At 40.7% G+C, this 12,693-nt stretch overlaps 1 protein-coding gene across 7 annotated transcripts in view; it reads right to left on the reverse strand.

Moving 5' to 3' along the window:
* The window catches only part of ARHGEF6 (Rac/Cdc42 guanine nucleotide exchange factor 6), a 128,451-nt gene that overhangs the window by 89,111 nt on the left and 26,647 nt on the right, over window positions 1-12,693 (reverse strand). For all 7 annotated transcript variants that reach the window (XM_058291291.2, XM_004457503.5, XM_058291293.2 and 4 more), the window contains 3 exons: window positions 6,320-6,404; window positions 3,956-4,080; window positions 2,401-2,602 (listed from right to left, as the gene is read on the reverse strand). In XM_058291291.2, the coding sequence (XP_058147274.1) occupies window positions 2,401-2,602; window positions 3,956-4,080; window positions 6,320-6,404 (412 nt within the window). The remainder of the gene's footprint in view (window positions 1-2,400; window positions 2,603-3,955; window positions 4,081-6,319; window positions 6,405-12,693) is intronic.

The raw sequence follows: 12,693 nt of genomic DNA on the forward strand, positions 1-12,693 counted from the left end.
CTACTAATTAATTCCCTGTAACTTTCTTCTACTAGTCAAAATTCTTTTTCTGTCCTTTAAGACCCAGTTCAAGAGCACCACCCCCTTAAGTTATTGCTAATTGAATCGTTTCTTTAGTGCTCCAACAGCACCTTCCTTAGACCGTTCTCTCTGTCCTATCCTGTAACAGTTAGTTGTGCCCCTACCTATCTTGAGGACTAGATTGTAAAGTCCTTGGGGACAGAGTCCATGAGGTATATATATATTGTTACAGCCCCCAGGTGCCTAGCAGGTGTTTGATAAACAAGCTGAAAAGAGTTTAGTTCCCTGCCTCACAATATTCATTCATTTTACAAAAATGTACTGAACATAAAGCAGAAAAAAACCATCTGACACAAGCAGCCAAGAGGCCACTGTGGCTGAAGAGGAGTGAGGGAGGGAGAGAGGTCAGAGAGGAAGCCAGAGAAGCAACAGGAGGCCAGATCCTGGAGGGCCTTGTAGTCTATTGCGATGACCTTGACCTTTGTTCTTTTCAAGAAAGGGAGCCATGGCTCAAGTTAAGTTTTGAAAGAATCACTCCGGCCACTGGGCTTAGATTCAATTACAGGGGTGACAAGGACAGGAGCAGGGAGGCCAGTTAGAAGATACTGCAATAAACTTAGGTGAGAGGTGCCGTTCTCTATACTTCTAGGCCCAGGTCTTCCCTGGCTAACAGGCTTCTTGGCCCCAGCTGCCCAGACTTATCCATGACACTTGGATACAATTCTTCTAGTGATTACCTAAGTGCTCAAACCAGAGCCAAAGCTTGCCAATGTGAGTCTGAAACTGAGCAATGAAACAGAGTGTATGAGAGAAACTTGAAGGAAAGGCCCAAAGACCATGACAACAGCCCAGGACAGCCCACAAGGGAGTGTCCAGGCTGTGCTACAAGGCTTCACAAAAAGAGGCATCATAATGAGGGCTGTCAAAGTCAGGACATGCTGTCCACTTCCTATGTCCCTCAACAGTGCTTGGGATTCCCAGGCTAGGTAGCAAGTATTGTTTCTTTTCATTTTGCAGTTAGAGACACTGAATCAGGGAACATGGAATGATTCTGGAAAAACTGTTTAGAGATCCTGACAATCAGATTAAACCAATTGAAAGTTGTCTCAAGGGGTAGAAGTGGGCTTTGAAAATCATAAATCCAAAGACATTCCAGGCAAGGCCTGTGAAAGTACTTAAGGGATGAACAGAAACTTCTCAGTTCCTAGTAATCAAAAATACTAAGAAGTCTACACATACATATATAATTATAAATCTGTTAGTAAATACTTATTCCATTAAAGATGTCTGCCTTAACCCAATACCTACCACACAACACAAACACATAACATGCAACACACAACACAGTGTGCAAACTAAATTTTATCTTTACTTTAGGGAAAAGCTCCTAACAGTGGTTATTTTGGGGTGTGGGGGAGAGGGAGAGACTTTTATTATCTACATTATACATTTCTGCCATGTTTTGTTTATAGTGAACCTGTATTAATGTTGAGGCATTAAAAAACAATAATGACGAAATATAAAAGAAAAAATGCACTGATGAGCTAACCACTGAAAGGAGCCAATAATTTTGAAAAGCAAAGAGATGTATTAATGTGAATAACTGGACGCTGACATATCTGTACTGTGACATATTTTTACATACCAGGGTTTGTGTATGTGTGAGTGTGAGTGTGTGTGTTTGATAATAAAAAAAAAACAGGACCCACCTTCTTCAATAATAAAAGGCAAGTAAGTTACCTAACAAAACTCTAGGAAGGACTACCAAAAAGGGATTAGAGTTCTTATTCCGGATACTATTACAAAAAAGGGTGAGCAGCCAGCACTATGCAGAGTTAAAGGTGATCTTATTCAGAATCAAAGGGGCCAGACAGCTTCTGGAAGCCCTTGGAGGGTTATCTTTGGAACACGTCTCTGAGGTATTTAGTCTTAGGTCTGCTTAAAAAGCTTAGAGCTAAAAAAAGAAGTTAGCACATGGCCGCTCTTATTATTGTATTCTGCCATGGTGATTCTTAGAGTAGCAGGAAGGACTATGTACTATATTACATGAGCTAGAATTAGTAGACATAAGCGGACATAGTTGAAGTAGAACAGTTGTCTGAGCTTTGAACTCCTATGCTTTTTTAGTTTGTGTGTGATTCGTTTTTTGGGTTTGTTTTTTTTTGTTTTTTTGCTGCTTTGATGTAATCTAAATACAATTGTGGTTCAAAATATCTAATGTAGATTTTTCCCAGTTCAGTGCAAGTCTTATTTTTTACACACACATACAAGTATAAACAGTTTCTGGTAACTAACTAAAACGACAAGATTCTCAGTAAGTAGATCAAGCAAGTACGAGAGCCACATACATTCAAAAGGGATTTTGAGAGCTTCACTTACCACTGGATTTAATTTCTCGGACATAATTACTAGGGAACCATCCTGTTCTCCCATTTAATGTGCCTTCCCACCAGCCACCTTCTTCAACTCGAGTGACATAAATGATGTCCCCTTTACAGACTGACAGTTCATCTTCATTAGTCTGCTTAAAGTTGAATCTCGCCTTTACTATCAACTGGTGACTTCCATTTTCCGTCATCTCCTAGAGAAACAAAAGCCACACTGCAATAAGTGTTCATCTAAACAAGCAAGGGTAGAAATTATATGGATTTAGGCAAGTAAGGTGGGATGACCAAGGATAAAACCTCAGCTCCATCTCAGTCCACAGTTTTTAACTTAGGGTTCCCATGGATTGGCCTCAGAGGTATTCAAACTTTTGCATTGTGAGATTGTGTGTTTTGGAGGGGGTCATAACTTTCATATTCTTTTCCCTCAACCGATTACCTAAAGATAACTATTTAATTGATACAGGAAACAAAGTAGAGTATTAAAATATTCCACCCCACCCTCTACCCAACACGCACACACACATACTCACACAGAGGCACACACAATCTACATGCCCATATGACCAAGACTAAGAACTAGTCCAGTCTCATAAAATCTGCCTCCCACTTCCCAATTACTAAGGATATCTTAATTTGACTAAGACTAAGTCATACGTAAGGTCAGACTACCCCATTGTTACTTAATTAAGCAGTTCTTTACCTGCCATCCATAGATTGGTCTTATCTTTTTGAGGGTCACAAATCCTTTGAGAAGCTGATGAGCAAAGTGGATCTTTTCCCGAGACACATGTTCCTTGAGTACATACCCATGAGATTTTGTATACAATTTGAGAGGGCCCAAGGTATGTGGGGTTATAATGTTCATCGGCTTCTAAAAGCAATTTGTGGCCTCAAAAAGCTTAAGAACTACCTATCTAAGTGATTTGAAAGTACTAGGTCATGATGGCTTAAAGTTTTTGATGAGGAATAAAGATCTCAGCCAAAGAGCAGAAGATGAGGTGTTTTCTCCCAAATAAAATCTCCCTATAAAACCATATCCAAAGATAGCCAAGTAATCCCAGTATAGGAGCTCATCACAGGCTGTTATTTAAAATTGGGTCTTGTTCAATAGGAATCCAAAGGAAAAATAATGAGGATGATAATGAGGATGATAGCAACTAGTATTTATTGATAATCTACCATGTGCCAGGCACTATTTAATTCTCCTGATAACCCTATGGGTAGGGCAAATAACAGCTAACTGCCATCAGGATGTAGTCATAGTAACTCTTACACTTGTATAGAGTTTTGAGTTAAATAACTTTACCAATTCTAGTAAGGGACAGAGCTGGGGCTTCAACCCTTATCTTCTGACTCTTGTTTCTGCCTGCCTTTGATTAGTTCTGATCAAGCCAGCCTGAATTGGTGCTAGGTTTAAAATTAGTTTTCTGTTAACACCCAAAACACCCATGGTCTATCTCACCACATATGAATGGAGATACATCTGGGATATTGATCTAATTTTACAAATTTTAAAACAGGCAGGGGGAGACAGGATCTATACTTACCACTGTCTTTGACTGCCTTTGCAGTCCTGGCGCTGTGCTAGAAACTGCTCCCTGTGGGTTTGTCTGAGAACTATTAGCAGCACTAAGAGAAGAGGAACTTCCACATGGTCTTTCTGATAGCTGATCTGTGAAAAGAGGAAAGGCATGGTAAGGGGCGCCACGCACGTTAGAAAAACACGTATAGCCTACCATCATTGTTCATAGCACGTTATCAAAGGCAACCTGGCTGTAATTCTAACTGATATCATTATGAACATGCCAAGGTATATTTTATCCCCCCACCCCCTTTTGGTGAGAAGCTTCTTTTTCTTAACCGTACTGGACATTGCTCTCCAGTAGAATGAAAAACAGCGACAGAACCACATTTTCTCTTAACCCATTTCCCTACAACTCTTCGCTCCTGAACCAGTTGCAACAGTATGCCCTGTTATCCAAGGCAGAACTATATTGGGTACTAAACAGCTGTTTGTGGCTCTTATTACTTTGAAATATTTCAAATTTCTCTCTTTGCTTTTTGGCCCCTAACTGAGTGGTTCTTTTCTTACTCACATGTAATATGTATGGCATATATAATGTAAAATATCCCCTGTGCTTGGGGTATGTGGAGGGGGAGGGAGGGAGAGAGGGAAAGAGAGAAGGAGAAAGGGAAAGAGAAAGGGAGAGGGAGAGAGAGAAAGGGGATAAAAGAATATGAAAATGAGAGAGTATGTGTGCCTGGGAAAGATGCCATTGTGATACTTGAATAATTTTTAAAAAATCAAAGTCAGGAGTCCTCTCTTCCTTCAAACTTTGTGAATTTGATCAGACCAGAACTGAGCTGGGTGTTTTCAGTATACTCGAGAGAGGAGCTGGCTTCCTGACAAATTCAAATGAGGGTTCGTTCCCCCTGCATTTATTTTTAAAAGATATAAACTGCAAAAGTCTAAAGACCAAACATTCCCTAGGCGACAAGCTCAGTATCCAAGTAATTTCCTTGATGCCGTGGGTTTTAACTTTCACCTCCTTGTATTTTTATAAATATCTGTGGCAAGGGAAGAGACTGTAAAACTTGCCAGGGGAGTTTGGCAAAGGAACGTATAATTTGTGTGGCATAATGTTAGAATTATACGATCCTCCCTGCCCAGAACTGGATGGTTGGCATGTGTGTTAAATATAGTTACTTGAATTAGCTGTACTTTCTGCTATACGCCTTGCGATAGCTCAAAACACATTTTTTCCAAATAGCAAAAGAGCAACTTCAGAGAAGTATTTTTACATTTATTGTTATTATATACAGCTCCTTTGACTAAAACTATAATTACTTGATAGCTTCCTAGATGCTCCATCCTATTTGGCACTTGATTATATTGTCTGCGCTTGTGCTCTGATTGCTTCACGTGTGTAAGCTGTCTCCCTAAATAGACTGTCATTTTCTCAAGGGTGGGGACCATATCTTACACTCCCTTTGTTGCACCTGATAACAAAGTGCTGGGCACACAGCCTGTGGACTCTCCAGACCAACAGTCTGAGCAGTGAGATCGGTGTTTTGGGTATAAGCACTCCAGAATGAGTCGAATGTGGGTTTGAATGCCAACTCTTGCCACCTACTTTCCACTTGGGCAACTGGGTGGGTCCAAGTTTCCTCATCTATAAGATGGACCTAATAATAATAATACCTACCCCCAGTATTGTTGCAAAGATTGACTGAGACCACTTAGACCCATGGTAAGGGCTCAAAGCCCATTGACTATGATTGTTACACAGTTAAAAGTAAAATAATATATAACAGAAAGAGTGAAGTTACACTACAAGTTTAGCATCATCTTTACATTTACTAGAACTTATATTTAATACTTCCAATGTGGTGGTTATTAAGCATTTAAACAAAAGACACTCTTTTCACAAAAAAAAGGGGGGGGGGAGTCTCATTTCATACACTATGGACTTGAGGTTTCATTTCCAGTCCAGGCTTACTGAGGGGTTCCTTTACATGGACAAAGACAAATGGAAAACTATGAGAAAAAGAATTCTAGTGGGGAAGGGGAAGTAGTGGCTATATTTTGTAAACTTTATGAAAAGGGGAACTGGTCTTTTCCTTTTTATTTTCTGTCCTATTAGGTTCAGTTGGTTATTCAACAGCTTTGAATGAAATAATTTCGTGGTTCATTATATTAAGGGCATTGGAATGACATCTGTGGTACATATGTTTAAACTCTAAGCCATAAAAAAAGTAAAGCATTTGATACCCACTGAGGTTTACTTGGGGACAAAGGGGAAATTTGCCCCAATCTAGTAATCCTGGCCAGGGTTGGCTCCAAGAGTAATCAGAAATACGTGGATCCAAAAATGTCACCCAGAACTCACGAATCACAAGCTCTTGCTTACCTTCTGTTGCTTTGTTGACAGCTAAAAGAGTGCTCAGAACCTTGGTGAAATTGACCCCTGAATGAAGGTCATCAGGATCAAATACCTATGAGAAAGGAAAATTGAAACTGTGAACGCCTATAAGCATTCAACTCAACAAACACAACTATCAAAAGGCCCTTTGCCTAACTGAAAAACAAAAACAAAAACATCATTTCTCTTCCCTCCCTTCCTTAATAAATTATTGGCCTAACTTTAAAAATAAAAGGCCCTTCCTCCCTCTCTCAGAAGAAAAAAACTTAAAAGCCAAGAGACAAACTTCTGTATACCTTTGGGAGAAATGAAAGCGGCAGCTGAGCTGCCTAATGACATGTGGCGGGCCATCAGTGAGTCAGAGAGAAGCAGTAATGGGAAATGAAAGCCAAGCAGAGAACACAGCGCCCACCAGGAAATACACAGTGCAAACTCAGACCCATTCTTCTGACCTGAACATAATACTCTCTGCCATTAGGGAAATTCAAATGCATGGGCTACAGTTAATGCTCATCACCTACAGAATGTCCTCATCAGTCCAGAAAAAAAGGAGGTGGAGTCTTTTTGACAATAGTGTTCATCTTTACAGTTTAATTAACTGTACCCGTACCAGCACTGTGATAGTACCTTTCTCTCTGCTCTCCTTCATCCCCACTTCTGCCCACTGGATCATCCCACGTGCCTTCAATCCCAACTCCATGTTGCCCAAACTTTCTGCCCAGGTCTGCCTTTTGCTTCCTAGTCTGGGTTCCTGGTTTCTTCTGCCTTTGGCCTTGCCCCTCTCAGTTGATCTTCATGGATGTGAACCTTTGCTTGCCTGAACCTGTGGATTCTTCCTGGGCTCAGGTGACTTTTATGGCCATGGCCTCTGACCTTCTTGATACTAATCAACTCTCAGTAACAAAAGGTTAAATACCATCATTCTGATAGACTACTATCCCTAATGAAGATACTATTCATTTGTTGTTGTTTTAAATGCAATTCAGTTTAATTAAATGCACTAAAATGTATTGAGACTCAGAGAATAGAAGTATTCTCAAATACAAGCACATTACTATTAATTTGCCAGTCAACTTTGTAGATGAACATATCTATATGTTATATGGAACTAGATGCATACCTTCTGGCTGGACACCCCTTCTAAATATATTTCACTCCAGAATGTCTAGAAGTGTCTTGAAGAAAACAGATTGCATCAATTTTCTCCCAAATTTGATGATGGGAATAAAATGTACCTTTTCATGCAGGCTGTGTGATTGGTAAAGGGCCTAAGATTTTAAAGGGTCTGTCTTCCCATTGGGTAGAGCCATTTGTTCCATTTCTAATCTGCATATTTTCTGGGACCCATGTCAAGACCATTTATCTTTTTTTTCCTGGGTACATATTCTTGAAAACCTAAAATCTGACTCTAGAATGGAAATTCAAAATATCCAAATTTTCTCAAATTTGGAGACTCAGTATAGATAATTCATGTAAATGTGAGCCTATACAAGTCTGCCTATTCTGGGGTTCACACATCTATTCATTTACTCAATTAATATTTTTTATTCAAACTTAACATGACTGAAGAGCTCAATCATACCTAAAAATGAAACATTAGGGAAGTGGACTTGGCCCAATGGATAGGGCATCCGCCTACCACGTGGGAGGTCTGCAGTTCAAACCCCGGGCCTCCTTGACCCGTGTGGAGCTGGCCCATGCGCAGTGCTGATGCACACAAGGAGTGCCCTGCCACGCAGGGCTGTCCCTGCATAGGGGAGCCCCATGCGCAAGGAGTGCGCCCCATAAGGAGAGCCGCCCAGCGCGAAAGAAATGCAGCCTGCCCAAGAATGGCACCACACACATGGAGAACTGACACAACAAGATGCTGCAACAAAAAGAAACACAGATTCCCGGTGCCGCTGATAAGGATAGAAGCGGTCACAGAAGAACACAGAGAGCAGACAACTGGGGGAGGGGGGGTGGGAAGTGGAGAGAAATAAAATAATTTTTTAAAAAGAGAGATAATGCTAACATTTCTAAAGGGTTAGATGACACTATGATCCAAATAGGTTTCTGAGTGCTCCAAAATAAAACTCATATTTTCCCAGGAATAAACTGACAGGATGCAATAGACTCTGCAGAGAGTATCCAGTATCCCAGGGGATTCCAGGCTTATCATAGCCTGCTTAGAACACCGATAAAGTGGGAAAGTGTTCATGACATGTATGTCAACATGGTAATAAAGTAAAAAATACACCCGTTTTTTAGCCCATAATTCCTAATGGGGGCATGAATATGTGTGTACATGTGGGTGCATGTTTTAGGTGAGTAGTGGAGATGAGTAGAGGTCTAAAATCACAAGCAGAACTAACGATTAGCAGTGTAAGGCTGAGATTTTTATGTTACTCCTTATCCAATTTACTTGACTGCCTATAGGTGGCAACACTGGTATTAGTCACTTTTAATGGTACTTGAGGGGATTTGAGAACAAATAAACTGATCAGAAAATGAAATGTGCATCAACATGAGTTACTGAATCTGCTTAAGGGAAGTTGCCTGTTACTGTACACAGTTCCCTTTTGAGAAAACCCCATACTCTAGAGTTTACCCACAGACACTGCTCTTATCGCTGCAAGCCTATTTGTAGCATTAGGACCTACTCAGGAAGTTGGAAGAGGTCCCTAGGGTCTAGTTGAGAAGGCGATGCCTGAGGATTATGATTTCAAAGCAATCGGAAGACCAGATATAACCACTAACACCCTCCACTGTGCCACACCCTCCCGAGCCCCAAATTGAAAGATATTTGTAATTCTATCCCAGACCTCTTCCATAAGGTTGGTTCCCCACTAAAATGGAAGTATTATTTGAAAGGAAGGTAACGTTTTCAGCTGTTATCAGTCATTTATACCTTAGCAGAAATGAGAAGCGTGAGACCAGGTTTAGAAATGATGATGTAGAGAAAGTCCAAGGGCACCAGGGTCCAACTGGGCAAGAGCAAGGGAGCATCCCCAAATGTGAAGGGAGTGGGAGGAAAATAAGAGGAAATTAAATTACAGTAGAGACCATTTGCCTAGGACTAATCCCACTCTTTTATACATACAAAATAGAGAACCAGTGCCCATTTTCTTCCACAAAGTACTGGGACCTGCTAATAAATAATGCAAATTTGCATATTTATACTCTATGAGATTTTCCAATATAAGTCCATGATGATACTCATCTCTAGTCCCCTGTGCAAGCCTTACTAGCCTGTCTAGTGTCTCTGGTATATGAATGAGCCCCTGATTAGCTTAAATTTCCTTGAATCTATTTTGGTCCAGAGGTAGATGGTACAGAAATAGGTTGGTTAGTTTCAGATGGATCAGTGATGGTTAGAAAAACAGCAGGATTCCCTCTCTCCATTCATCCTACCACTATGGTGACACAAGAACAAATGGACTGCTTCTTAAGACTACTGCTAGATGGTTTCAAAGTACCACTCCTGCAGTTAGATGAGGCAAGGTTCAAGTATAGCAACCACCACCACAACAACAAAAACAAACAAAACCACCTACACTAGTCTGGGTAAGCAATGAGACACAGGGATTAAATCTGATTTAAGATTTTTTTAAAAGTATATATAGAGAGCTAATCTAAAGTCCAATCCTACATCAGCAGATGAAAGCAAATAAGACATTCAATTTTAGAATCTTTCCTCACATTTTTTTCATTTTGGATATCTGCAATGACAGTAAAACCTATTTTCCATCCACCAAATATCAGGCGTTAATTCTGAATTGTTGGGGATCTTCCAGTAAAAACTGCAAAGAAGTTAATATTTTTATGGCTTTACAAATAGATCCTTTTGGAGTAGTTCTTAGTTTCAACATGTATGCTATTTTATGACAATTTCACTAAACTGACAAAAGCAGGGAAGCATCCAAGAAGAAATTCTCCCTAACCTCTTGCCCTGCTCCATTTCTTTGCTAATCTTAAACGGAATAGCTACCATTTCCTGATTTACTGAGCCCTTGCTATGTGCCCAGCACCATGCTTGTCAATAAATTTTTTTTTCATTACATTTGATTCTCCCAGCAGGCCTGCAATGTAGTACAATTATTTCCTGCATTTAGCAGCTGGATAAACTCAAGACTCAGAGTGGTTATGTCACTGAGCAAGAAAGTGTTAGAGCCAATAAAAATAAACAAGAAAGTTCTCTGAGGGACATTGCATGTATACTTTATATTTCAATGAGACATGAAAAGCATGAAAAAGAAATCTGTCACTTTATATACAAAAGGAAATCCCTTCCTGCTGTCAATAAAAGTACACCCGTACCACCCACAGCTAATTTGTTACAACTTCCAAGATGACTAATTCAACTAATTGTGGCCAAAGAGAAAATCTCCCATATGACAAGACTGTCTCCATGGGGACCTTGCCTAGTTCCTGTATCCTCCTTCCCATTCCAAGAGACAACTCTGACCCAGCAGGCAGTTGGCCATGTTTGCCAGAAGTGGGGAAGATAATTCATCTGGTTCCACCTTGGGAGCCCCAGTCCACATTTGTGACATGCTAGTTGGGTGGGAATCCGGCCTGTGGTTACAAGACACAGATAAACTGTCTGGGCTGCATGCAGTGACATTTGGCCCCTAACTTCTTTGGCATCATGCTCTAGCCACTTAAGTTAACCAGCCACAGCCAGAGCCACATCCTGATTAAGAGAAGAAGCAAGACCCTACTCTAGTTCAGAACCAAACAACTTCATCTGGGTAATGTCTCTAAAATCATGTGGTTTCAGTATCATCCAATTAACTTTTATTTAAAGTTAATTTTTTGGGGGGTAGCATAATGGGCTCCATCACTTTTTGTTGTGACAGCCACAAAAACCTAATTGGTTGTAGCTCAACCTATTTGGCTCCCATTTACCATATAGGAAATCCAGGGTTCAAAACCCAGGGCCTCCTGGTGCAGGCAAGCTAGCCCACATGGCAAGCTGGCCCATGCAGAGTGCCGGCCCACATGGGAATGCCACCCTGTGCAGTAGTGCCGCTCTGTGTGGGAATGCCGCCCAGTGTGCGAAAGCTGCCTTGCACAGGAGTGCCAGCCGACATGGAGAGCTGGCACAGCAAGATGATACAACAAGAGACACAGAGGAGAGAAAACAAGAAGACATAGCAGAATAGGGAGTTGAGGTGGTGCAAGAGAGTAATCGCCTCTCTCCCACTCCAGAAGGTCCCAGGATAGATTCCCAGAGCCGCCTAATGAGAAATACGAGCAGACACAGAAGAACACACAGCAAATGGACACAGAGAGCAGACAATGAGGAAGCAGGGGGTGGGAAAGGAGAAATAAATAAAATAAATCTTAAAAAGAAAAACCTAATCAACTGAAAAGCAAGTGATTCAGTGGGAACATAGAGACATATCTTATGTATTAGATGTACACACAAATAAAGATTCCAAATATTTGAGGAATGTTCCAGCTCTCCCTATTCTTATTATTCTTATTGGACAAAATCTTAAGTTAACTTAGCTCATCTCGAATCATATTCTCTAGTTCTCACAGCTGAGCACCCTGCCTCTGTTAACCCCTGAACTTTAGAGGAAATGCCATTACCTAGTGCGACAGAGCAAGCCAATCTGAGCTGCTTAGTCATATTTCACTGGGTGGCACTGCTCCTGGCTCTGCAGATGCGACCTGGGATGCTTCCCCAGAGCTCCTACTAAAAGCAGTCACAAAGTCAGCAACAAATAATGCTCTTAGCTCAGAAATTGGTCTCAATTACCCACTGGTATCCACTTACTAGAATGCAGTAGATGGCATTTGTGCCATGCCTGGTTTTAAACAATAATTGTTCCTGTTTGGATATGAAGCAAACTTAAGAGAGCAAACCCTGCTCTCTACTCTCCTCTTGTTTCCCCCATTTCTCTCTATTCCTGCAATTTAGGAAACAATATCTGAGTTGTGGAGGCAGCTGCAATAACATACAGTACATTGAAATTAGCATTAGTGTGGGGTTCAGAAGAGTTTGATTCCAATTCCAGCTTTATCATTGCCAAGAAGTTATGAGGGCTGTTTTCTGGCCAAAGCACTTTCTCCCAATGAAAAAAATCTTCATGGTAAGCCAAACTATCATTAGAAATATGTTGAAAAACACAGAATCAAAACAAAGGGAGTCTGGGGTGTCACAGTCTAAAGTGATCATTGTCCATGTATAAGTTGATTTTTCAAAATGTCGTTTCTCTAAATATGACCGATTTATAAATTCTGGTTGAATCTTTTTTTTTTCTCTTTATTTTTAAAGGAGCTTTAATTACATAAATGTTACATCAAAAGTATATATCCTGGCGGCGGACTTGGCCCAGTGGATAGGGCGTCCGTCTACCACATGGGAGGTC

This window comes from Dasypus novemcinctus, chromosome X (assembly GCF_030445035.2).
Source record: "Dasypus novemcinctus isolate mDasNov1 chromosome X, mDasNov1.1.hap2, whole genome shotgun sequence".
In the NCBI taxonomy this organism is placed as follows: domain Eukaryota; kingdom Metazoa; phylum Chordata; class Mammalia; order Cingulata; family Dasypodidae; genus Dasypus; species Dasypus novemcinctus.